Source organism: Falco punctatus (genome assembly GCF_963210335.1).
Source record: "Falco punctatus genome assembly, chromosome: 4".
Lineage (NCBI taxonomy): Eukaryota > Metazoa > Chordata > Aves > Falconiformes > Falconidae > Falco > Falco punctatus.
In genome coordinates, this window is record NC_137583.1 from 46,264,935 (window position 1) to 46,288,427 (window position 23,493).

The 23,493-nt window shown below is 55.7% G+C and overlaps 3 protein-coding genes across 4 annotated transcripts in view; all 3 read left to right on the top strand.

Moving 5' to 3' along the window:
- C2CD4C (C2 calcium dependent domain containing 4C) overlaps nt 1–2,094 on the top strand; it is a 32,546-nt gene extending 30,452 nt beyond the window's left edge. For both annotated transcript variants that reach the window (XM_080383807.1, XM_080383808.1), the window contains 2 exons: nt 1,277–1,405; nt 2,007–2,094. The gene's annotated coding sequence lies outside the window, so the exon portion shown is untranslated. The remainder of the gene's footprint in view (nt 1–1,276; nt 1,406–2,006) is intronic.
- A 547-nt stretch (nt 2,095–2,641) lies between these two features.
- Nucleotides 2,642–14,398, top strand: MIER2 (MIER family member 2). The gene is made up of 11 exons (XM_080383815.1): nt 2,642–2,778; nt 3,505–3,625; nt 4,304–4,427; nt 5,094–5,203; nt 5,883–5,952; nt 7,490–7,656; nt 8,223–8,304; nt 8,414–8,508; nt 9,310–9,437; nt 10,460–10,596; nt 11,449–14,398. The coding sequence occupies exons 2-11, from the start codon at nt 3,509–3,511 to the stop codon at nt 11,922–11,924; spliced, it is 1,506 nt and encodes a 501-aa protein (XP_080239941.1). The 5' UTR covers nt 2,642–2,778; nt 3,505–3,508; the 3' UTR covers nt 11,925–14,398.
- A 3,614-nt stretch (nt 14,399–18,012) lies between these two features.
- Nucleotides 18,013–22,849, top strand: PLPP2 (phospholipid phosphatase 2). Its single transcript, XM_080383828.1, has 6 exons — nt 18,013–18,181; nt 20,306–20,457; nt 20,776–21,053; nt 21,235–21,292; nt 21,464–21,640; nt 21,745–22,849. The coding sequence occupies exons 1-6, from the start codon at nt 18,130–18,132 to the stop codon at nt 21,880–21,882; spliced, it is 855 nt and encodes a 284-aa protein (XP_080239954.1). The 5' UTR covers nt 18,013–18,129; the 3' UTR covers nt 21,883–22,849.
- The last annotated feature ends 644 nt before the right edge of the window (nt 22,850–23,493 follow it).

Below are 23,493 nucleotides of genomic sequence, written 5' to 3' on the forward strand. Positions count from 1 at the left end.
TTAAATCTGGGTGTGAAATGAGCCATTTGCTTTGTCAGTCACTTGTTTCTTCTTTTCTCAGCCCAACTTTCTGGGCGCTAGTTGTTTTGTGGTGACTCCAGCTCACAACAGTTCCCACTTGCTCTAGTGCTATGTTACTGCTTCAGGGAGATAAAACTCGTGCTTTAGTTACTGAATTGTCACCCTGTTGTGCTGACTATTACTCTTCATTTTAGCACCTGGTCATTAATATAAGATCTCATCATTCCTGAAGTATTCTTGACATCTTTTCAAGCCAGCCCATCCACTGCTAACAGTTTCAGTCTTCGTTTTCAAAATCTTTTACGTGCAGCTCCTTATTGATCCCTGTGTGAAGGAGGCACAATCAGTTTATAGATCATTGTCTTGGGAAAGAGAGTTCTGCAGGTCACTCAAGACTGGAGGGAGTGAGTGTAGACCACACCTGTATTTTTTTCACAAAACCGGGATTGTTTGCTTGGAAGGATTTACCCAAGAGAGTTTTATACTTGGTCACATTCCAGCAAAGCCCAGCAAAAGGGCACTGACACTTCCCCAGGCTGTGAAGCCGTTTCCCAGTATGACCATCCTCAAAATGGAGGCTGTCCAAATCCTTTTCGTCCCCTTCTTTTGTTGTCCCGTAAACTCTTCCCTTTTCTTTTAATGTGCATGGTCACTGGGCTCTGTCTGCAGCCAGACAAAGTGGTCTCTAGTGGGGTTATCTTGCTGCTAATAAACAGATGCTCGGGGATGGTGAATTGCAGCGTGTGTGCTGGTTGGACTAGAGGCATCCTCTTTTCACTGGTCCTGGTAGAGGAAGCAGCAAGAATTCCACAGCTGTTTCACAGATCCTTCCCCTTCTTCCCTGTCAGTCCTTCTGTTGTATGGCAATACCTTCTGCTGCCTTCCAGGCCAGCCATTATCTTTGTGGTAATTATACCTAGAAAATAGCCGCCTCCCTAGTCGTTACAGATTTTGCAATATATGTGTTAATACCTGAAGGTGCTAACTTAGAACCCAAAATCTGGGCTGGCTTTATTGTTAAGAGGATAAATCGTGATGTGAAGCTGTTTTCTTAAAGAAGTTGTAAGAGCCTCATACTGAGGCACTGTAGATGTCCTGGCTCCCGCTGAGCGGGTGAGGAGTGATGGTGCATGGCTGAGGATCGTAAAAAGACGTTGTTGGTGACAGGGGGACTGACAGTATGATTTTCTTCTGCAGTTGGATGCTTTCAGTCACCCAAAGGCAATCATTAATTACCTGCTTGCTCCCTACCTAGACTGAACTTGATGAACAGCATTTCCATGTACAGCAGCCCAAGGAGCAGCAGATGTTCTGGGTTATTTTCCAAGCCTCAGCCCATACTGCTGCCTGAACTTCTGACCAAGCACTGAATGCCAGAAAGCAGGTGCCTGTTCTCAGTGTCTACCTGTCTCACCCTTCCCCTCCTCGCCTGTGCCGCTCGCAGTCCTACCAGCCTCCTTCACTGCCTGCTCGGCTCTGAATTTCTTTGCTTCACCCTCTGAGCCTTCTGGATGCGGTGAGGGGTTAGGGAGAAGCCAGCTTCTTCTGATTGCCTCTCCAGAGGGTGGGTCAGTTCATAAAAATGCTGTCCTCCAGCGAGCGTGATGTGTGTATTTAGAGTAATGGCTTAGGGTCAAGGTCCTTCTTTTAAGTGAAGATGTAGGCTGTAAAAATCTGAGGTCTTAAACTGGTGAGAGGATAAATAATTAGTGGAGTGTTTGAAGATAAAATAGATACAATGGACACGCCGCCGTGTGCAGTTAGAGACTGAGAGGAAGGCGATGAATCCGGAGGAAGGAGTTGTTAAAGACACTTGACTAGAGCTGGTTTTGCACAGCACACTTTCTCATGCTGCCTTCTGTGGTTTTTGTTAACTTTTGCTTTGAAATGAAGTTAACTGCATTTGCTGGTGGGGTTAAGCGGCTGGAGGCATGTTACATTTTTAAGAAGAGTTGTCTCAGCCATATTTTTCTCTTTTCTTGAAGGCCTCGGTTGGCAGGCAGAGTCCGAGGGTGGTGCCATACCCAGCCCGCAGTCTATGTCCCGGAGAGCCTGGCCTTCAGAGTGCAGCAGGTAGCCACAGTTTAAGTATGCCTCCGTTTCTTGGTCTGGTTTCCAGAGGAAACAAGGCTCCTGGGATCAGCCTGTCTGTTCCCTTCTCCTTCCGACATCTGCCAAACCTGTTGGTGGATTCCCATGCCATTTGATAGAGGAGGAAAGTCTTAAGGATGCCAAAGCTCCTACAAGTGTCCGTTTGCCCATTCTTGGACCAAGGGGTAATTATCCTAAAAACGCCTCGGGTGAAGGAAAGGCTGCAGTGTGCATTCACGTGTTATGACACACAAATGCTCAGAAAACCTCCAGATTCAGCTTTCAGTCAGCTGTGGGACTCGAATGTGCAGAGAACCAGGCTTTGCAATTTAGCGCTCACGGAGTGACTTCTTTCAGTTGTGTTCCCCAGCCCCTCTCACTCCTTTCCCACCTAATCTCTTCCTCTGGCTTATCGTGACTGCACACACACAAGAAGGGATCGTCCCAAGCTTTGTTGCAGCTGAAGATTTGGTCTGGCGTGGTGCTAGTATGCAACTTCTTCTAATCCCTGCAGTTGTGTCAATGGGCTCAGCTGATCACCGACTGAACCTAGCAGAGATCCTTTCACAGAACTATGGTGTGCGGGAAGAAAGGGAAGAAGATGATGATACTCAGGAGAAGCAGAAGTCTTTAGAAGAGCTGGAGAAGAGTCTCAGTGCCTCTCAGGTAAAGGCAGCGAGGGAGGGGAAGGGAAATGACCTGCTGGATTTTCTTGTTTGCTTTTACAGTACTGGTACCAAAGATCTTTGTGAGCAGCTCCGACTTGCTGAGCTGGCGACGAGCCTTAGGTTTGCATTTGGGTAGGAAGGAATGGTTTTGACAGCAGGTGACAGCAGTAGATTTTGGAGTCTTCCTCTGCCAAGTAGCCACTCTAACGAGGTGGTCTTCACTCACCTTGCTGCAGAGCCAGCAGCTGTTGGGTGTGTGTTCAGCCTCTGTTTCACAGTTGGAGGAACCGCAAAGATGAGGTGATGGGTCCTCTCATGCGTGGTCCCATGGAGACCTTGGTGGAACACAAAGCGTGTTCTTGGTGACAGAGACTGTCTCTTCAGGTCAGGCACAAGACTAATGTAGGGATTTGCTTCTTTGTCTGTGTCTGACGTCTCTTCACCAGCATGAAATCTAGTGTAAAAAAATAAATGTATTTTTTAAATTCCCTTGACTGTATTGCTTTGGAGTGAAAGTTCCTGGCTTCTCCATACCTTTGAGAAGAACAGGTTATGGTAGGTCCTGACAGACCATGCCTCCTTCATGATGCAGCATTACCCGAGGCAGTTCAGAGCCCCCAGAAGAGCAGAGATGCCTTGACTGCCCCTGCATACCTCTGTGTTCGCTGTACTTGGTGACTGTTCTGTTCCTGATGAAGCTTTGTCCTCCTCTTGCTCAGAGCAGTGAAATGCCATTTGAGGAGCTGCTTGCACTTTATGGCTATGAGGCATCTGATCCCATCTCGGAACAGGACAGCGAGAGCAATGATATTGCTCCAAATCTCCCAGATATGACTCTGGACAAGGTAAGAGCAGCTGTCTGCTTGGGTGTACGCTCTTAGCCTGCGCTGTAGGTTACTGTGCTGTCTTAGAGCTCAAGGCATCTAGTAGCTCTTTTCAGGTGGGGTTTGACTAGTTCTGACTAGGGAAGGGGCTTGCCTAGTTCTGGTGTCCAGGGGAGGAACACCAGGTGCAGAAATGTGAATGGAAAGAGTTTAGAGGAGACTGGAGAAAGGGTAACTGCTTTAAAAAGAGCACTGTAAAAACTCTTTCTGGAACTTGGGTTACAAGTCTTTGCACGTAGGTGTGGATCTTTGGAGAGTCAGGGAAGGTTTGTATCTTCCCAGGTGAAGCTATGGCTCCTCCTGTTCTAGCTGAAGTCTAGAAAGCTTTTTTTTTTTTCTTCCAGGATCTCTGAGATACTTGCTGTAAGTGGAGCTTTGCAGAAACAGCCACTTGCCTGTCCTCTCTCTGGCTTCCATAAGAAGCTGCTTTTGACACTTGTAGAAGGGCTTCTAGGGAAAATAATGTAGGGGTGGTGGGGAATGTAAGAGAGAATCTGTCTTTGGACAAACTATGGGAGGGTGAGGAGATCTGTGGATGTGACCATCCTTGGCCAGAAATGTTTTACTCTAGGCCTCACCCCCCTCATATTTTTTTTTTTTATTTAAAAATATTTTTCACTTTCTTGTTGTTGTTAAAAGGAACAAATAGCGAAGGATTTGCTTTCAGGGGAAGAAGAGGAGGAGACACAGTCCTCAGCTGATGATCTGACTCCATCCGTCACATCCCACGATGCATCGGACCTCTTCGCAAACCAGCCTGGCTGTATGTGTCACTAATTTCTAAGTAACTGTTTTTTACTTAGATGTGGTGTGCAGGATAGGGCAAGATTGTTTTTCTTCATTTTGTCACTTAGTTTCCTGACATCAGGTTTGCCACTTTCCTTCTGGGGGCTGCAAAGAAGCCTGGGTACCAGTGGTGTTAACAAGCGTTGGTTGGACATGATAGAGCATAGATGAGCAGTGGGATGGGGGGAGAGTTGTCTGTAGCTGTAACTCGTAACGTTGAGAAACCAAGAATTGTTTTGTTACCTGCTATAATTGCAGCCAGAAAGATCAGTACCTGATCTGATATCTCTAGAAGTGAATAAATTGAGTAGTACTAGTGGTGTGAAATATTGTGGCAGTTTCTAAATACTGGGGTACGCGGGAAGCCAAAGTGCGTGAGGGAGACTCAGCACGAAGTGATCTTATTCCTTCTGTTGTCCTGCAAAATGAAGGAGCCTGAGCTCCCCGGGCTGGACCACACCACCTGTGTGGCAAGTGTGCAAATCCTTTTGTGCAAAAGGAGAGAATTAAAATGTGGGTAAGTTGTCACTACGGACCATGCTGAAAGTAACTTTAGGAGAGAAAACGAAGGGAAGGAGAGGGAACATGGAGCAATAGAAAAAACCCCATATCATAACTCCATATCTCTTCCTTTCCCACAAAGCAAACAACTTCCTCGCTGATGAAGACAAAGAGCCCTGTTCATCTCCATGTGCTTCCTCCATGGCTGAGGATTCAGAGGAGGATTCCATCCCATCTAACGAGTGTAAGAAGGTAAATGATCTGAGTGTGTTGGGAAGGGCAGCTAATGCAATGCGCCCGAGTCTGAGGAAAGCATAACACCAAAGCACTGTGATATTTCCCTAAGAAATTTTCTTTATTTTCTTTTCTTTTGCTCAGCGCCTTGTGTTTTGTGGAAGGTGGTGGCAGATGTGGGTTAAAAAAGGGGTTTTTTTTAATACGATCTTGAAATCCGTGTCTGAAACTATTTTCTGCTTCAGATATGGAAAATGCTGTTGTACCTTGGTAAATTAAAACTGCAGCCTGTAGCCCTGTAAAGGTGAAATGCTGTGCAATATTCCCAGCAGGATTTACTGAGGGAGAACCATCTTAGAAAAGAGAGGAGCAGACTTCCGAATTCATCCTGGTTGTGAAGGTTGCTGGAGAGCTTCTGCATTTCTTTATCTCCAGCCTTAGCTGCTTGCCGTATATCTTTAACATTAAAACTATGTAAATGCCTAAGGTCCCCGAAGTATCATCTGGTTGGTAGTAAATCTTCTTAGTTACCCTATAAAATAGTCAGGGCTCCCTAGAAGCAATAGTGACGGTGGGGACTATCGCTACATAAATCAGCCTCGTGGTGTTGTAGTCAGTAAATCACGAAGTACACCGCAGTGCCTGCGTGGAGCATTTTCCATTTCAATTTACCTACTTCTCTGTGGTGATATTTCAGGAGATCATGGTTGGACCTCAGTACCAAGCCACTGTTCCCATCCTCCACTTAAACAGGCACGGTGAAAAAGGTAAGGCAACCTGGTTTACCCATCTTGTTTGGATGTAAGGCTGCTAGCCTGGGCATTTGATGGAGCCCTGGTTCATCAGTTCTGCTCTGTATCTTAAGGATCGGCACCTCTCAGTGCCGACACCAAGATTTACCGCTACACCTGAGCTAGCTTTAAAGTAGCCTGTTTGAAAAGGGCTAGTAATGCAGCCACCGAAGCTAAGAAACTTCGTGGAAACTGGGTTGGCGTGACAGGTTTGGAGGAGAGGGTCTCAACTGGAGCCAGAGAGAAGGAATAACCTTCTGGAGATACTCTGATTTATTTTTCTCTGACATCTCCCTGAAGTAGCCGGAGTTATTTTCATTCGGTACTCCCTGGAGCGGATCAGTTTCCAATTTGATGGGATGTCTGCAGAGTAGATGGAGATTGCAGATTGCATCTAATAACTAGTGCAAGACTACACCGGCTTGTTGAGTTTCTGAAGAAGGTGGCTAACAGAAAGCCCCTTCTTTAGAAATTACTTGCTTCCTCCCTAGTTCTTCTATCCTAACAGACTGAACAAATTAGTTAAAGGAGATAAAAGTGACTAGTTTTGCAGGTGCTGTTTCAGGTTTACCCAATATAGTTCTCAGAACTTTTCACTGTCAACCTTTCGTCAGTGCTGTCAGCTTTCTGTACTGAAGGCCACAGATTTAGCGCACGATTTCGATAACCTTTATGTTTGCATCAATGTGAAATGAGAGGAAAGTGACAGCAGATCCCGGTGGGGGTCTTTCATGCCATGTCTGTAGTGCCTCTGACCTGATTTTAGTGATTCTACAGGGCAGAAGAGTTGGTTCCCTTGCCTGTAGAAACAAGTTAACTACAGAGGGTGCCAACATTTTTATCCAAATAGAGACATATCAACGTTTCTGATTATTCTTTACTGTGGAGTCGTCTTGCTTTCTTCTGTGTTGTTATTAAACATCTCCCCGCATTGTTGTGTGCCGGAGTAAGAGCCCTGAAAGCTGAAAGGGACAAAAATCACTTAGTGATGTAGTGTGCTCCTACTATTCTGGTGGGTGGAGCAGCTCGTGGAGGAGCATTACAGGGGAGGGACAGCCTTGCTGCTGCTTATTTTTGTGTCTAGAATAGGGAGGAGAGGGTCTTGAGCCTCGGTGGGGGTTGTAGCTCAAAGCTGTCTTTGCCTCCCCCTTCTTTTTGTTTACTGTGTGCTAGAAAAGACACCGCAGAACCAAGGGCTTTTTAGTTGCCAGGATTAATGAATCGAAGCAACAATCTTAGAGAACGTGGTAACAAAAACGTTGTCAACCAACCCTTCTGAAGAAGTGGAAGCAAGCTGAGCCTGTGCTTAGGGCTCTAAGAGATATAAAGAGTATTAAGCTTATCTGCTTGCAAAACGAAGAGGGAAAACGCAGTACCTTCACAGCGTCATCTCTAGTGCCAGGCTGGAGTACCAAGCAAAGATTCCCTCCCTCCTCCTGTCTCTCCCATGCACCGTATACGCAGACCATTTCTCAAAAGCAGCAGAATTCTCTGTTTGATTATCTTATTTCAGTGCTTTTTCTGTTAGCCTATGAGAATGAAGATCAGCTGCTTTGGGACCCAAACATACTCCCCGAAAGAGAGGTTGAAGAGTTCCTCTACCGCGCAGTGAAGCGGCGATGGGATGAGCTGTCTAGCAGCAGCCTGCCAGAAGGCGAGGTGGTGAAGGACAACGAGCAGGTAGGCAGGGGAGGCTTCTTTCCTGTTGGGAAGACTGGGAAAGGCTGTGGTGGATCGGACCGTAGGCCTGTCTAGCTTCTTCCAACACAGTAACAGATGTTTGCAGAAAGCGTGTAACAGAGTGGGCAAGTGGAGGACAGGTACTATATCCCAGACTCTGAGCCAGAGCTTGCAGTAGGACCATCCTTTTGGATCTGTCCTCTGTAACGTTGTCTTAATTCCTCTCCGAAGCCAGCAGAGATCAGACATTTGGCTAAGAAACTTCAGAGCAGTCGTGTTTCCTTTGAGCTAGCCAGGCGAGATTCTCGCAGTAAATCTGCAGGAACGCAGAGGCGCACCTGTAATCTGCAGAGCTGCTGGTAGAGCTGCGTCTTCTCACGGCCAGGGTTTGTAATCCTCAGTGCCTTGAAAAGTGGAATAATCTATGCCCATAGTCAAGCTGGGGTTAGTGGCGGAGTGGCTCCTGGGAAAAATAAGTTTTAAGAGACAAACATGAGTCACGAGCGGGTTGGTTGGCGGTGTGTCGCTCAGATACATGCTGTGAGTAATTTTCTTCTGCTTCCTAGGCTTTGTATGAACTGGTTAAATGCAACTTCAATGCAGAAGAGGCACTGCGGAGGTTACGGTTCAATGTGAAGGTCATCAGAGGTGAGACACCCCTCCCCCCTTATTTGGGTTCTCCCCCAAACGTTAAGGCACACATAACTCTTTTTCAATGCTGTACGTCTCCTACAACTCTTGTTTCTTTCTGCTATAGATGAGCTTTGTGCCTGGAGTGAGGAAGAATGTAGAAATTTTGAACATGGCTTCAGGGTCCATGGGAAAAACTTTCATCTTATCCAAGCAAACAAGGTAAGAACGCTCACCCCTGCATCCCACTAAGAGAAGGGGAAGGAGGCACGTGCATTTGCACTGGAGGTATGTTTTGAGCCTCGGCTAACGCAGGAAGTTCAGGACTGTTGAGTTCCAATCCCAGGCTTTGTGTTGACTCATGCTCGCAGGTGATGGGCTGTTCACTGCCCTGCTCTGCCTTATTTTCCAGGTGAGAGAAGTCACAAACAACACTGACCTGCATGAGTGATGTCAGTTAATTACTGATTAGCCCTTTCTGGAGTCTCAAAAGTTCTTTCCAAACTCTCAGCCCTTGCAGTACTTCTGTGAATGAGTGAGTTGAGCATGTGGATGTTTTGTAAAGTCCCCTGGGGTCCTCTAGAGTGAAAGGTGCTGTTGTAGGGAGAGCTGAGCCCCAGGACATATGCTGCTGTGCTGGGAGTTGTCCGAACCAGAGAGTCCAGTTCTACCGCTGATTAATTGTGGGCATGTTGACGCTGGCCAGTGAAAACCGATGCAGGTTTGCTCTCTTGATGTTAAGTGTGCTACTGGAAGCGCAGGAAGGTCCTGCACGAACGCACCGTGTGTGAACCTGCACTGGGGTCTGCAAGAACAGCTGTGCACTGTGGGGAGTTCTTTCTCTGGCCGATTACCACCTTGGAAATCTCAGTATGTGCTTCTGTTCCGCAGTGTAGATGTGTCCATAGCAATGTAAATTTCTGTAATGCACTTAATTTTCTGTGCTGATTAAATGGGAGAATAGTCCTTGCTCCGTGAGCTCCATCCTGGGCGCGTGGCATTCTGACTGATGTTTCTCCTCAGGTCCGCACCCGGTCAGTGGGCGAGTGTGTGGAGTATTACTACATGTGGAAAAAATCAGAGCGCTATGACTACTTCACTCAGCAGACTCGTTTAGGAAGGAAGAAGTACGTCCTCCACCCTGGAGCCACGTGCGTGGAATATTCTCACACTAAAATTAGTAATATTAACCTCCCAGTGAAGATTCCTGCTGCAAAGCACCTCCGCTTAAAAGACTGCACTTGCTGCTCTAGAAGGTTTCTTGGGTGGGAGCGTGGAGGGGTGCACTGGATATTCTGAGAACATAAACGCTGTCGGTGTGGGGAGGGAAGATAAAGCAATTATTTGCTCGTATGTGGACTACCTTGTGTCAGAAAATACTGTTTTGTTTCAGACAAATGTATTCTCAGGGATTCGGGGCTGACCTTGGGAAGTAACTCAGTTCAAGGAGGTTTTGGGAAGGGAGCTTTTTTAAGTTCAAAAATACACTTATTTCTGGGGGTTTGGAACCTGAATTAATTGATTGCCCTGCTGCCACCCTTTGAGGCAAATTCTTCATCTTAAAATGTGTGCTAATTACAGAAAATACTTTTCGAAAAGGCTGAAACTGGAATGTTTTAAAAGGTCAAAATGAATTATTTAAGTTGAATCAATTAAAAACATTAGATGGAATCTTAGATATTTTTTTTTTAGGTTTTTTTTATTATTATTATTCTGTTGCAAGACAGGGAAATACCTGAAATCTCCAATCCCCCCAGGGCAGGAAGATATTTTTCTCATCGCTTGCTCTGTGCTGGCATACTACCATTGCCACAGCCCACTGCAGTCGTTCTGTGAAGCTGGCTGTTCCCTGGGGAGAACATTTGACCATTTATTTCACTTTGGAAGGGGCTGAGGCTCATCGAGAGCTGGGGGCTAGAGCTCTTTGTTTTGGAAAGCTGCAGAGCCCATTCTGGTTTATCATGGGCTGGTTTTAGCCACGCTGAGTTAACCGCGATCGCCTCCAAGCAGACTCCAGATTGCGCTCTGCAGAGCGAGAAGGGATGGATGCTCGCGCTAGTGAGGTCTCTACAGTCCTGTTGCTTTATTTGTTGCTGGGTTTTAATCCCAGTTTTCTCTGCCTGCATCTCTCTGCTTAACAGGTGGTGGCAGTGTTATCTGTCTTTTCCCACAGGGATTACACCGACAATGACTTGGATGGGGGTGAAGTAGAAAACACCAGTCGTTCTCGGAGCTCCCCGCCAATTCCCTCGGCAACTGGCTGCCTGGATCCTCACTTTGGTCAAGATCAGATAGCAATAGAGAGCACAGGTAACTGCCTTTCTTCTGTTTGCCCCAGGGGTAACTGGTCTCCCTTACTCAGCGGCACAGACCCTCCTTTGCCTCTCTCCTGTTGGCATTATCCTGCTGTTGCTCTTCTCCCCGCACCTTGCCAGTGTGCTCACTCTGCCTTGTGACAAATAACCAGCCCTGGGCAGATTTTGGTGTGAGTAAAGGAGATTTGTCTGTCTTTACATTGACCAGTAGTGACTTAAAACCAGTTGTTCCTGCTTCGGGTTTGGAGGGGTGGCCTAAGTCATTCCCAAAGCAAAAGGATTTGCGCTAACTTCGGGCACCTGAGTTAGGTGCTTCCGATGCGCTAACGCACACAGACACAGCAGACACAGGCAGCTCCTCTGGAGGCTGGTTTAAGGCACCAGAAGTCAGGCCGTACCTGCCAACTGCCTGCAGAGAGCTGGCTGTGAGAAGGCTCCCAGGGAGCCTGAAATGGTTCCATTCCCTCACCATCCTACGGCAGATGAGGGCTTTGTGTAGGCATCTCCCAGGGGCTGTTGGCATGAGGGGGTAGGACTTGGGATTTGGCTTATCCTGGAGTGTCTCTGTGAGATTTCCTTGGATTTCCATAGAAACACTGATGGCCTTCCATCTGCTGTCTGCATCTTGCCTTTCTTTGGTACATGCTGGCAGGGATCTTGGTTGCTATAATAAAGAAACATTTGTGCCGTCAAACAAATGCTGTTGTAATCGGGTGAGACTGAACTGGCTGCTGGGTTGGTTTTATACACAACGGACTCACTCGAGCTTTCTTTCCTTTGCTGTCCTCTACCCTTTCTTCTTCCCTGTCTGTCCATCTCCCACCTTTCCCTCCTTCGCGGTGTGCAGAGCCCCTGAGCGTGGAGAGCACAGTCTGCAGCCTGGGCAGCATGAGTGAATCGGGGCAGGGCTATGAGTGCAGTACTCCTTCCGAGACAAATTGCTCCTTCGACCCCACGGAGGAGACGTCCTCAGGCGCCATCTCGGCTTCCTGCACGCGACATGCTGTCAACCCCTCGGAGTCGGGGCTCTACGCTTTGCCGCTGGCAGGACCAGCACTAGCAGAGAAGCAGGAGACGTTGCAGAGCTCTGGTGAGACGATAACCATGGACTTCACTCTCCCTGCAGACATTAATGAGGGTTTGCCTTTAATTGCTGGCCCCGTGGATTTGGACAGAGACCCAGAGGCAGTGGTGGCCCCTGCGCAAGTGTCCTTATCGGTCACAGATTTTGGCCTCATTGGCATCGGAGATGTAAATAGTTTTCTGACTGCTCATCAGGCTTGCCCAGCACCTGTGGCTCGGTCAGAGCCTTTGTCACAGTGAGAATTTCCAGTCACAAACTTGTCACAGACCCAGCAAGGACTTTGACCTGACTGAGTCAAATCCTGGAACTTCCGCTGTTTCGTAGGGACAGTTTGGAGCTGTTGGTCAGAATCTGTCTTTCCATCCTCCTTGATCCAAGGCTACAGTGAAACCAAACACCTTTCTGCTCCAGTGTGTTCTGACACAATCACGCAAAGCTGGTGGCTGGCTTTAGTGGGGGGGGGGGGGGGAGCGGTTCATCACCCCCTGTTTTGTTGACCACATGTCACCCCAGGTAATGCCAGGCTGTTCAAATAGTCCCTGCCTCAGGACGGGAGAGACATCCCTTGGCCCCAGTGGGACAGTCTGAGTGCAGAGATGCTTGGAGAACAACAGGGATGTATCACTGGTGCTTTGGGGGCTGGAACTGAGGATGCAGTCTGGAGGTCCGAGAGCTTAGGAAACCCACAGGGAGCACCGTCCACGGAGGCTGTGGGGCAGTTGAACTGCAGAGATGGGCATGGTGATGCCAAAGGAAGATGAGGAGTCTTGGCACTTCACCCACAGATAGTGTGTTGCAACAGAGGTGGTTCTCCCCGTTCCCCTCCCAACAGCTACCGGGCACTCCTGAGGTGTGGGCCGTGACAGGCACGCACACTGCGGTTTTCAAACCTCTTGCTGCTCTACATGTCTTCCTGCCTGCTCTCCCACCAGCTGCAGGTGGGATGTGGCCTGGTCCAGCCCTTTGGCAGAAGAGGCAGGTCTTGGGGAAGGGATTCTGCGTGGTACAGCGGCACTGGGTGCACTCAGGTCCTTCTCGCCGTCCCTTGTAGTGCTGGGCTGTGGAGCATGGGGAGGAAAGGGAGTTTCTAGACCCATGGTGATGTTGGCCCCAGTGGTGCAGTGCTGCCGCTTCCGTTGCTGGCAGTGAACGACTTGAGCCTTGCTGACTGCAGCAGTACAGGAGGGTAAAATGCAGATGAAAATGTCTGCAGCTCCACAGCTTGTTCAGACAATTTGTCAGCTGTGGGAGGAGGTTGCTCGGCTGCCAGGGCACCAAGGCCAGGACACCAGGGCTAGCATGGAGCCCCAGGCAGGGGAGCACGCCAGTCCCTGGGCATCCCTGCCCCTTTCTGCATCACAGAAAAAGCTCTCTGTTTTCTGAGAGGAAAATGTGTCTTTACTGCCATTAGCAACGTTCAAGGAGGTGACAAGGGTGGCTTCCATGGCAGCGAGGTGGCCAGCTGCTCTGCAGAGCGCCACAGTGGCATGTGTGTGGGTGTGCTGGAGTCCGGAGCTGCTTCGCTTCCCGGGTGTGTTCCAGGTCTGGGGTTTGCCACTGGCTTAAATCCGCATGTTCTCATTCCCCTTTTTTCCGTGCAGGGCATGCTGTCTGCTGACTTGCTGGGCAAGGCTCTGATGCAGATGTTCCCTTCCTCCAGCCATTTTCTGCATTTGGGAAGGGGTTTGGGTTGAGGTATTTTGCTTGTTTTGGTAGAGGCCTCCGGGCTGTGATCCTGCAGTTGGTTCTGCTGCCAGTGGATTTGGAAGATGACTATAAAACCATTAGCCCGCGTCCTCCTCTTTCCCCAGCCCTATGAAGTTGTGCTCAGCCCTGCAGCAGGAGCACGGAGACAGCGTCGGGCAGCTTCACGGGATGACAGGATCAGACCTTGTCTCTCATCTTCAAAGCCCCAGACCTGGCTTTTGCATGCATTAGCAGGGGGTTGTTTCGGTCCCTGGCCAGCTCTGCTGAGAGGTGCTGAGCTCCAGCCACGCGCGGCTGCCTTGACCAGGCATTGTTTTGGCATCCAGGCGCGGTAGCCGGAGATCTCCCCTCCAGTTGCTCCCAGGTGCTGGAAACGGAAAGCAAATACGAGTGCCCGGTCCATAGTGGAACTGCCCAGGCTGTGATTCCCCTTTTCTGGGGGAGAGGAAGCTCCTTGGCTGAAAGGGGAAGAGGAGGCAGGGTGAGAGCACAGGCAGCCCTCCCAGGGAGGGCCAGGCCTTGGCATCTCCTTTCCATCAGCCAAGAACGTTCTTAGTTTTCCTGAAACCATCTTTTTTTTTTTTTTTTTTTTTTTTTCCCCCCCCCTTTGGTTTGTTTCAAGCCCTAATGAAAGGAGAGGGGAGGCCGGGGGAGGCAGAAATCTCTTCTTATTTATGTTCTTCAGTGTTGTTTACAGATTTGCATGGGGTCTTTCAACATGAGCGCGGCGCTTTTTCCATGTAACTTTACGGGAGAGGGATGGAAAGGGCTGGGACAGGGAGGGGGAGTCACTTGGGGAGGAGGCTTGGTTTTGGTTTTTTGCTGGGGTTTTCTTTTTCCTTCTTACAAAGCACATTCACTTTGAGCCGCTCCCAATGCTGGATTTTTTTTATTTTTTTTTTCCCCCCTCCCCCTTCCCCTCCCCCAAGCCCTACACTGTGAAGTGATACTGCCTTGAAGACCCCTCACCGTTATTTATTTAATTAAAAACCTGATTTGAAAGTGAGCCAGAAGCCTGTCTTGGTTTTGGAGAAGCAAGGAAAGGGGTCCTCACCCCTCCTGTCTGACTCTGTCACCCCCAGTGAGCGTTCTGCATCACTGGGGGGGGGCAGGGGCGCGATGCCCAGGAGCGTTCGTGGTCCCGAGAGGGAGGATGTCCAGGGCAGGGTGTGTGGCTGACGCCAGCCTGGGGTTCATCCTTAAGGAGGTGCTGAGCCGGATGCTGACCCTGCACCCCTGCAGGATTGTGTCCTCCCACCTCAGGTGCTACGCGTGCCTGTCGGAATGGTGCTGAGAGCCTGGTGCAGGAGCTGAACCTGACCTGCTGCTGCTTCTGCTCGATGAGGAGCTTCATCCCGGGATCACGACAAGCTCCTGCCTCCAGCCAGAGCCGTGCTGGTGTTCCCCATGGCCCGAAACTGCGTGAGCCGTGCCTGGGGCTGCACCTCCTGACCCGGGGGTCTGGGGCCGGTTTGGTCCCTCCTGTCCCTGTTCCTGGCCCCTGCCCACCTTCCCGTGCCCTGCACCGGGGCTGCCATCACCACCTGGGAGGAGGCCCAGCTTCTTTGGCTGCATTTTCCCTCCCACACCACCTTCATCGCTCCCACAGGTGCCCCGAGTCCTCCGAAACCCTGGCAGCCTCCAGAGAGCCGGTGGTGACTGGGGGGGGGGGGGCACTCCATGTCTCACTGGCTGCAGCCAGAAATAACATCCTGGAGGCGAGAGCAAGGTTCCTGCTGCAACTGCGCTGCGTGTTTCCATGAGAAGGCTCGTTCCTCACCACAAAGCCCCTCTGTTTTGTCAGATGCTCCGTAAATTCTGTTCTCCGGCTCTTGCCTTCTGTCCCACGGCCTTGGGGGGGACGACGGGGGCTCCCATCTCCCTTGCTCCCAGCTGGAAAACGCCACCAGGAAAAGCAGCAGGGAAGGGACAACCCACCCCTCCGGGAGCTCCGCGCTTCTCCTAGCAGCTTGGCCGCACTGCGGAGGCCCCGCTCAGCCGGGAGCGGGCAGAGGGTCCGGCTGCGGTGCTGTGGTGCGGGTGGGAGCAGGATGAGTCCTCCAGCTGCTGGGCCTGGAGCGGGGCCGGGCTTGGCTCCGGCGTCCTCAGGAGAGGGTGGCCATCAGCTGCCGCCACGTGGGGCTCCAGCCATGTGGCAGCCAGGTCCGACAGCGGGCGAGGGACAAGGGACGGCAGCGGATTCCTGCGTCCTGCGAGGCCCTGAGGAGTGAGGGAAGGGTGGGTGCACTCGAAGCCCCCGGGTGGGATCGCTGTCCCTCGGCTCTTCGCATCCTTTAAAATGCCATTTTGGGCCCCGTGTGACCGCGCTGTCCCCACAACGGGGCTCTTCGCCCAGCGCGATGCTCCCTGCCCGCTGGCCCTGTGGCTTGGCCGCCCGTGGGGCTGCCGTCGAGGGGTGTAAGATCAGCAAGGCCAACCCCTCGCCCCGCCGACGGCCCTCCGGCTCGCCCCCCGCCCCCCCCCCCCCGGCCCCGGGGCCGCTGCAGCCGCGGCGCATCGACGGCAGAGGGGGCCGCAGCCCCGCGCCAGGGACCCGCTCCCCACCCCCACCCCCCCACCCCCCCGCCACGGGATCCCAGCGCTCGGGGGTGCCGGATCTCAGCCCCCTGCAGCTGCGGCCACCCGGGGAGGGGGATCGCCCCCCCCCCCCCCCCCCCCGCTGCCTCCCTCCCCCGAGCCTTAGTGCAGCAGAGACGGGCCAGAACAGCGGCCGCGGGGAGGGGGTCCCGTTGTCCCCCCCCCGGGGAGTGGAGCATCAGCAGAGCCCCGGGGGGGGGCCCAGCGCTCACCCTGGGGCTGGGAGGGGCCGGGACCAGCGTCCCGCAGGACTCCACGGAAAGCCCAAGTGAAGAGAGGAAACCTAACAGGGCCCGAATGCGCCCAGGACCCCCCATGACCCCCCATCCCTGGCCCCACACAGCCCTGCAAGGCCCTTTGTCACCCGGGGCCTTACATCGAGCCAGGGAGGCTGAGCCCCCCTCCCAGCACCACACAGGCTAAGCCCCCCCCCCAGCACCACGCAGGCTGGACGAACCATGGGCCAAGCCCCCCACCCAGCACCGTGCAGGCTGAGCCCCCTGCCCAGCACCGTGCAGGCTGGGTGAACCGTGGGCTGAGCCGAGCGCAGGGGCAGCTTCCCCATCCCCACGACACCCCCGAGCACCAGCCTGAGGGTCCGCCTGGGCTGGGCCCTTCCTGGCACCGTCAGACAGCCCCAGCACCATGTGGGGCAAAGTCCTGCCTGGCACCTGCTCTGCGAGGTGGCACTGCCTCAGCTCACACCCCTCTGCCCTGCTCCAGCACAGAGCCGCATACCCGCAGCGTGGGTCAGTGTGTCCCCACCGGGCTCTATCCTGTCCCTGCTGAGCCCCACATGCCACATCTGTGCCCCCACGATGGCCCAGCCTGGAGTGCTTCTGTGCCAGCTGCGAGGGTGGCTCAGCACAGCCAAGGGCTGCAGTGATGGGAAGGGGAGATTGATCAGCGGTGGGAGAGATGGTGGTAAACCCTGCATCCCATCCTCGACGGTCTGGGCATACCACAGGTACCAGTTTGGGCATCCCATGAGTGCTGGTCTGGGCATCCTGCAGGTGCTGGCCAACCTCCAGCATCCCCCCAGCACCCCAGCCCTCAGGGGGGCTTTCACCCACCCACCACCAAGATTCGGGGCCTGCAGGCAGCACGTGGGGGCAAATCCTGCCCCAGCAGCCGTGCCCAGGCCCTGTGGCAGCGAGGGCAGGAGGCACCAGGGCAGATTGGGGCAGATCGGAGCAGAGGAAAGCCGGCATGTGGCTCTGTCCCTCTCCTTAAATCCCAGGGCATCCTGAGAGTGATTCCAGCTCCACTGGCTTCCCACAACAGCCTTGACGTTTTCCACCAGCCGCTCATGCTGCACTTCAATAAACCAGCCCAGTAACCATCATTTGGGTGGTTTCTGTATTATTTATATTTATTTCCTTCCGCTCCTGACCAAGAGTCGGGCCTGTAGCGAGGAGCCGGGCTGCGGTCGGCCCCGTTCCCACCGACCCGCTGCAGGGCCCCGTGCTCGACCCTTCGCTCCCGTCCCTGCTCCCGTCCACCGGCTCAGCAGGTCCTCAGCCTCAGCGGGCACCACCGGGGCCTGTCCTCCTCCGGCAGCGCCTGAGACCAGGGAACACACCGCTGCTCCCCGCCGTGTGTCAGGGCTCCCGGGGAACCCCCAGTGACCCCAACACCGGGCACCGGCACCGAGTCAGCCCCGTATCTGCGCAGCACCGAGCAGCCGCTGCAGCCAGTGCACGGCTGTGGCCGTACTCTCCCACTCTGGGGTTCTGCTTTTTGCCCTTTTTTTGGGGGGGAAGCAGCCCCCGGTGGCAGGGCACAGCAGCCATGCTCCTCTCTCCCTCTCCCCCTTGCGGCATCGACGGGGGGGCCCGAGCCGGCGCGGGGAGCCCGGCCAGGCGGAGCGGGGATCTGGAGCAGGGCCCAGGGCAACGGCCGGGGCCGGGGGGCTCCGGGGACCCGCTGCCCCCCGCCGCGCCCCACACCTGCCCCGGCCCCCGGCCCGCCCCCGGCCCGCTCCCGCCCCGCCCGCGGGCGGGGGCACCGGCTGCCGGAGCCGCCCCGTCCCGCCCCGCCCCGTCCCGTCCGCCCGGACTTTACCTCCCGGCCGGGCCCGCGCCGTTCCGGGCCATGTGAGCCGCGGGGCCGGGCCGCGGGGCCGCCACCGGCAGCGGGATGGAGCGCAGGAAGGTCTTCGTGGTGCTCGACGTGCTCTGCTTGGCGGTCGGTGAGGGCTCGGTACCGACGCGCCCGCGGAGCCTCCGGCCCGGGCGGCTCCGGAGCGGCCCCCGACCCCCGGTGGGGCTGTGCCGTGTGCCGGGGCCGGCTCCGCGGCAGGTACCGGGGCTCCGGGGTCCGCCCGTTGCCGGTGCTGCGGGGCCGGCCCGAGAGACACCTGCCCGCCCCTGCCCCGGGCCCCCGCGGGGACCCCACCGGGGCTGCTTCGCCCTCGGGGCCGGGCTCCCGCTCCGGAGCTACCAGGTCCTGTCGGGGGTCCCGGTTCCCCCGGAGGGGGGATGGGAGGCGTGGGGACGTGCGGGCGAGGGGGGGGCTGCGCTGGGGTCGCGCCCGGCGCGTTGCCGAGCGGGAGCCGGGGGGCCTCGGGGCGGGTGCGTTGGCCTCCCCGGGGGGGGGGGGCGGGGGGTGCCGTCGGTCCCGGGCCGGGCCCCCCCCGCCGGTCGGGACTTTCCTTCTGCCGCCGCCCTGGCTGCCCCCCCGCCCGCCCGAGCGGGTCCGGGGGGGGCTGCGCGGCCTCGGGCGGGGGGGGGGCCCTTCCCGTGCCCCCCCCCGCCCCCGGGGCAGGGAGACGCCAGTTTCCAAAACTGACGCGGACAAGCACCTAATTAAGACGGACTAAAAATAAAGGCCTAGGTCGTAATTTGGGGCTGCACCTCCCGGCCGGGAGCTGCTGGCATGGGCTCCGGGCACCGGTGGGCCGGGGCGGGCTCCCGGTAGGTTTGGGTCCCTCGTGGTCCGGTGCCTTTTATTTTTAGGGGGAGCTTTTTTGAAAGATGAAATTATCCCGGAAAAAAAAAAAAAGGGTGTCTAATTTGAGCTGCAAATTAACGTTTGAGGCGCACAGGGAGGCGGCTGCAGACGCCCTGCGCCGGGCGACCGGGGGGGGGGCGGCTGGGGAAGGGCGGGGGGCTTGTTCCCAGCCCCCCGGCAGCGCTTCTGGCTGCTGCTGCCTCCGCCCGGGGGGGAGGGGGGGCAGGGGGGCAGCACCCCCCCGTTTTATTATCGTCTTCCCCGCTCGCTCGGTGGGCGCAGGAGCGGCGGGACCCCCGGCTGCGGCCCGGGGAGGGGGCGGGCGGGGACAAAGGTGCGTGTTCCCGGGAGACGGTGGAACTGGGAAGGGGGGGGGGGGGCGGAAACCGTCGGGAAAGGCGGAACCGGGAGAGGAGCCCGGGCTTAAGGTGGACCGTGGGCCTTGGGAGCACCGCGCTTTCGGACTCCCCCTCCCGCCCCGCGGGGAGCACCCCGGGGCCGGTGCCCCCCGTCCTTCGGACCAGACCCTGCCCTGGCTTCTTCCTTGGGCAGGGGCTGGGCGGCTGCAGGGGCTGGGGGTCCTCTTTCAGCAGGGGGGCTCCATGGCTGCTGCACGGGGCAGAGACCCCCCACCAAAAAGCCCTTTTGGTCTTGGGGGTGATCCCATCCAGGGGTGAGCTCCGAGATGCTTGTGGCCAGAGCTGGGGTGGAAAAGCCTCCGGGGCTGGCCTGGACCAGGCAGCTGCAGCATCTCTCCAGAGCCCTGGCCAGGAGGCAGGGGGGACGAGGGGCTGGCAGGGGCACCGGCTGCTGGAGGGTGAGGCTGGGGTCCACCTGGGCTGGATCGCCCACCAGCATCACCAGGCACTGCCTCTCCTGGAGCCAATGTGAGGGTCCTGCTGGGACTTAGGGCCCTTCCCTGCTGTAAAACAGGTTTGCGAGATGCCCGTGCTCGTTAATTTTAATGAGCTCCATCCTTCTAGCCCGAAAGACCCTGGGGAGTGTGAGGAGAGGGTGCAAGATCAGGCCCCAGGGCTGCTGTGCCTGGGGAGGAGTGGGGCAGCCGTGGGGGCTCGGCGGGTGCCCGGTCGGTCGCAGCCCTCTCGTGTGGTATCGGGGCGCCGCAGGCAGCTGTGAGCCCCGATAGGGCCCTATCAGCGGTGGGGCCAGTGCGCTGGCGGGTGCAAGTCCTCCTGCCCTGGGGGTGCAGGTGGCTCGGGGCTGCGTCCCCGGAGGGGGTCCCTCCCCAGCATCGGGAAGCAGAGACCCAAGGAGGAGGGATGGGGAGACTGCGCGGTGCTGGGTGCCTGTGTGGAGCCTGCGGGTGGGTGTCCCCAGTCCTCACCTTCTCTCTGCCTTGCAGCGTCTCTGCCCTTCGTCATCCTGACGCTGGTGAACTCCCCGTACAAGCGCGGCTTCTACTGCAACGATGATTCCATCCGCTACCCCTACAAGGCAGACACCATCACCCATGGCCTCATGGCTGGTGTCACCATCACCTGCACTGTTGTCATTGTAAGGAAGCACCATCCCCTTCCCTCCGGGGCAGGGACATCCTGGCACGTTGTACGCAGGGGTCCTGCCACAGCCCACCCCCAGGGTGCTGGCAGGGCAACAGGACCCTGGGGTCGAACCCTGCTCTGCTGGGAGTCAGGAGCTCCCTCTGGGGTGGTGAGACCCACATCCTATGGGGCTGGTTCCTTGCAGGGGGGTTGAGAGAAGCCCTATGAGCTCCTGTGGCTGGCAGGTGCCGGGGTCTCCTGTGCCACAGACCCCCGAGCATCCCGGTGCTGGGGAGCTGCTCAGTAGCCCCTCACCCTTTGGTGTTTGCAGATCTCATCGGGGGAGGCGTACCTGGTCTACACAGAGCGCCTCTACTCCAAGTCAGAGTTCAACAACTACCTGGCTGCCCTCTACAAGGTGGTGGGGACCTTCCTCTTTGGGGGGGCCATCAGCCAGTCCCTGACTGACCTGGCCAAGTACATGATCGGCCGTCTCAGGCCAAACTTCCTGGCCGTCTGCAATCCTGACTGGTCCAAGGTGAACTGCTCCATCTACGTGCAGCTGGAGAACGTTTGCCAGGGGGAGAGCAGGAACGTCACCGAGTCCAGGTGAGCCGTGGGGCCCCAGGACACATCCCTTCTGGGCTCCTACGGTCTGTGGCAGCCCCAGAGGGATATTGATGCTCTCCTGCTGCAGGGTAGAGCCCACCGGGTGCGGGGGGGCTTGGGGGGGGGCAGCTGGGCACTGGGGGCTCGCTGTCATGGCCTGACTTTCCCTTTTGCCCTGCAGACTGTCCTTCTATTCTGGGCACTCCTCCTTTGGGATGTACTGCATGATGTTCCTGGCGGTAAGTGCCATGCGATGGGCACACCATGCTGCGGGAAGGCAGCGAGCCCCCCCCCCCCCCCCCCCCCCCCAGGTCCCGTCCCCTCAGGTGGACCAGTGCTCCGAGCACCCTTGTCTTCAGACTGGTTGGTGCCCCCTGCACTGGGTGATTGCTCCCCCCTTCCTTGCCCAGCTCTATGTGCAAGCCCGGCTGGTGGGGAAGTGGGCCCGGCTGCTGCGCCCCACCATCCAGTTCTTCCTCATTGCCTTTGCCATCTACGTGGGCTACACCAGGGTGTCCGACTACAAGCACCACTGGAGCGATGTGCTGGCGGGGCTGCTCCAAGGGGCTCTCATTGCCGTCCTCATCGTGAGTGCCCCATGCGTGACCTGATGCTCTGCCAGGTCGCTGCTGGCAGCAGCTCAGCCTGCCACAGGGGTCCCCAAACTGTCTTTCCTGTCGGTCTTTTCCAGGTCCGCTACGTCTCTGACTTCTTCAAGCACCGTCCCCCACGGCAGTGCGATGAAAAGGACCCAGAGCGCAAGCCCAGCCTGCCGCTCACCATGAGCGACCCTGACCGCAATCACTACAGCTACCGGGGTGCCCCGTGAGCCACACGTGGGCCATGCATACCGGACTGCAGACCTGCCCCTTGCTGCGCTCCGCACTGCTCCTGGCGCAGGGGACAAGGACCCTGGCTCTGTATTAACCGTTGGCTCCGTGGCTCCGGTGCCTCTCGCTGCCGCAGGTACCTGCGGGATGATCCTGCCCATCTCTGCTCCCTCAGCACCGCAGCTCCTGGCTCCCTGTGCCTGCAGTACCTCTGTGCTTGCTGGTACCCAGCAATCCCAGCACCCTGCCTGTGGGAAGGGGAGGTTCTTGGTCCCCTGTGGGTCTGAGTCATGCTCCAAGGCTGCTGTCCCAGCCCTCTGCGTGAAGGGAGGGTGGCACGTGGGGGTGGATTTATCAGGCTGGCAAACTGTGTCGAGCGAAGAGTAAACTCGTTGGGAAGCCTGAGGTTGCCTGTGCTGGGTGTGTGTTATCCCTGTCAAATTATCCAGCCTTATGAATACAAATCCTCACTAGCACAGGGGGAGGAGGACAGCTGCTGGGCTAGCAATACTCTTCTGGAAAGGATTAAAACGATCCAGAGTTCTTCTCTGTTCCCTGATTACCTTTAAAAGCAATCCTGGCCGCCAGGCTTTGCTCTGGTGGTGCCCGACGCCGCAGTGCTGGAAGCAAGGGCTTCTTGCACCCTGCCTGCTTTGCACCCGGCTTGGGGGATGCTCATGCCTTTGTCTCTCCTGCAGCTTCAGCTGATGCTTTAAGGGGGTGTGGGGTGTAGGGGGAAGGGGAGAAGCTTTCTGTGGTAAAGGAAAATAAATGGGGATGTGGAGCTGGACATGGGACTCCAGATGCCCTGGGAAACTAGGGAATGGGCCACGGAGCAGTCCCATTGCCGACGCGCAGCTAACTCCAGCGCTGGAGCACTGTGGGCCTCTTCTTAAACTACATGCATTTTCGTTATGATGTGTTTTTATAAAAATGTGTTTTTTAAATTAGATCATCCTTAAAGAATGTCTGTGTCAGGCCTGTTCTCTTACTCCGTGGATGCTCCTGGCCTCAGAGTGGATGGGCTTAAGTGTTTAGGGTTTCCTTTTCCAAGTAAAGGGGTCTGAAGTGCCTCGCTAGCTGGGAGGTTTGCTGGGGGGGTGGGGGAGCTGTTAGGGCGGCCGAGCCCCTCTCCAGTTTGCACTGGGAAAGCTGTGCTCGACCAGGGCTGCTCCCACTGCCTGTGAAGCCACCTTTGGGAGGGTTATTCTTTGACTGGCCAGCCCTGTGAGAGGCGAGAAGAGCCGTGACTGGCGCAGGGCTCCCAGACCCGTTCCCAGCTGGGTCCCATCCTGGCACTGCCTTCGCCCTGACCCCAGCAGCCTCTTGCGTTCCCCAGCACCGTGGCTGGCCTCTGCGAGGGGGAAGGGAAGGTGGAGAGAAGCTCTCGGAAAAAATGACGTTTTGTGCCTGCAGCTCCCTTGGCTGCTCTGGCAGCCCGAGCCGAGGGAAGGCAGGGCAGTGCGAGTGCCTTGGCACAGCTGCCCGGCATCCCTCCCGCTGCGGGCAGGGCTGTGTGGGGACAGGTGGCGGGGGGGCAGTGGCCATGGGGGGGGCACCCTGGGGGTGCCCTGGAAGGGCCGGGCTCAAGGGTCAGCTGGGGCTGAGTT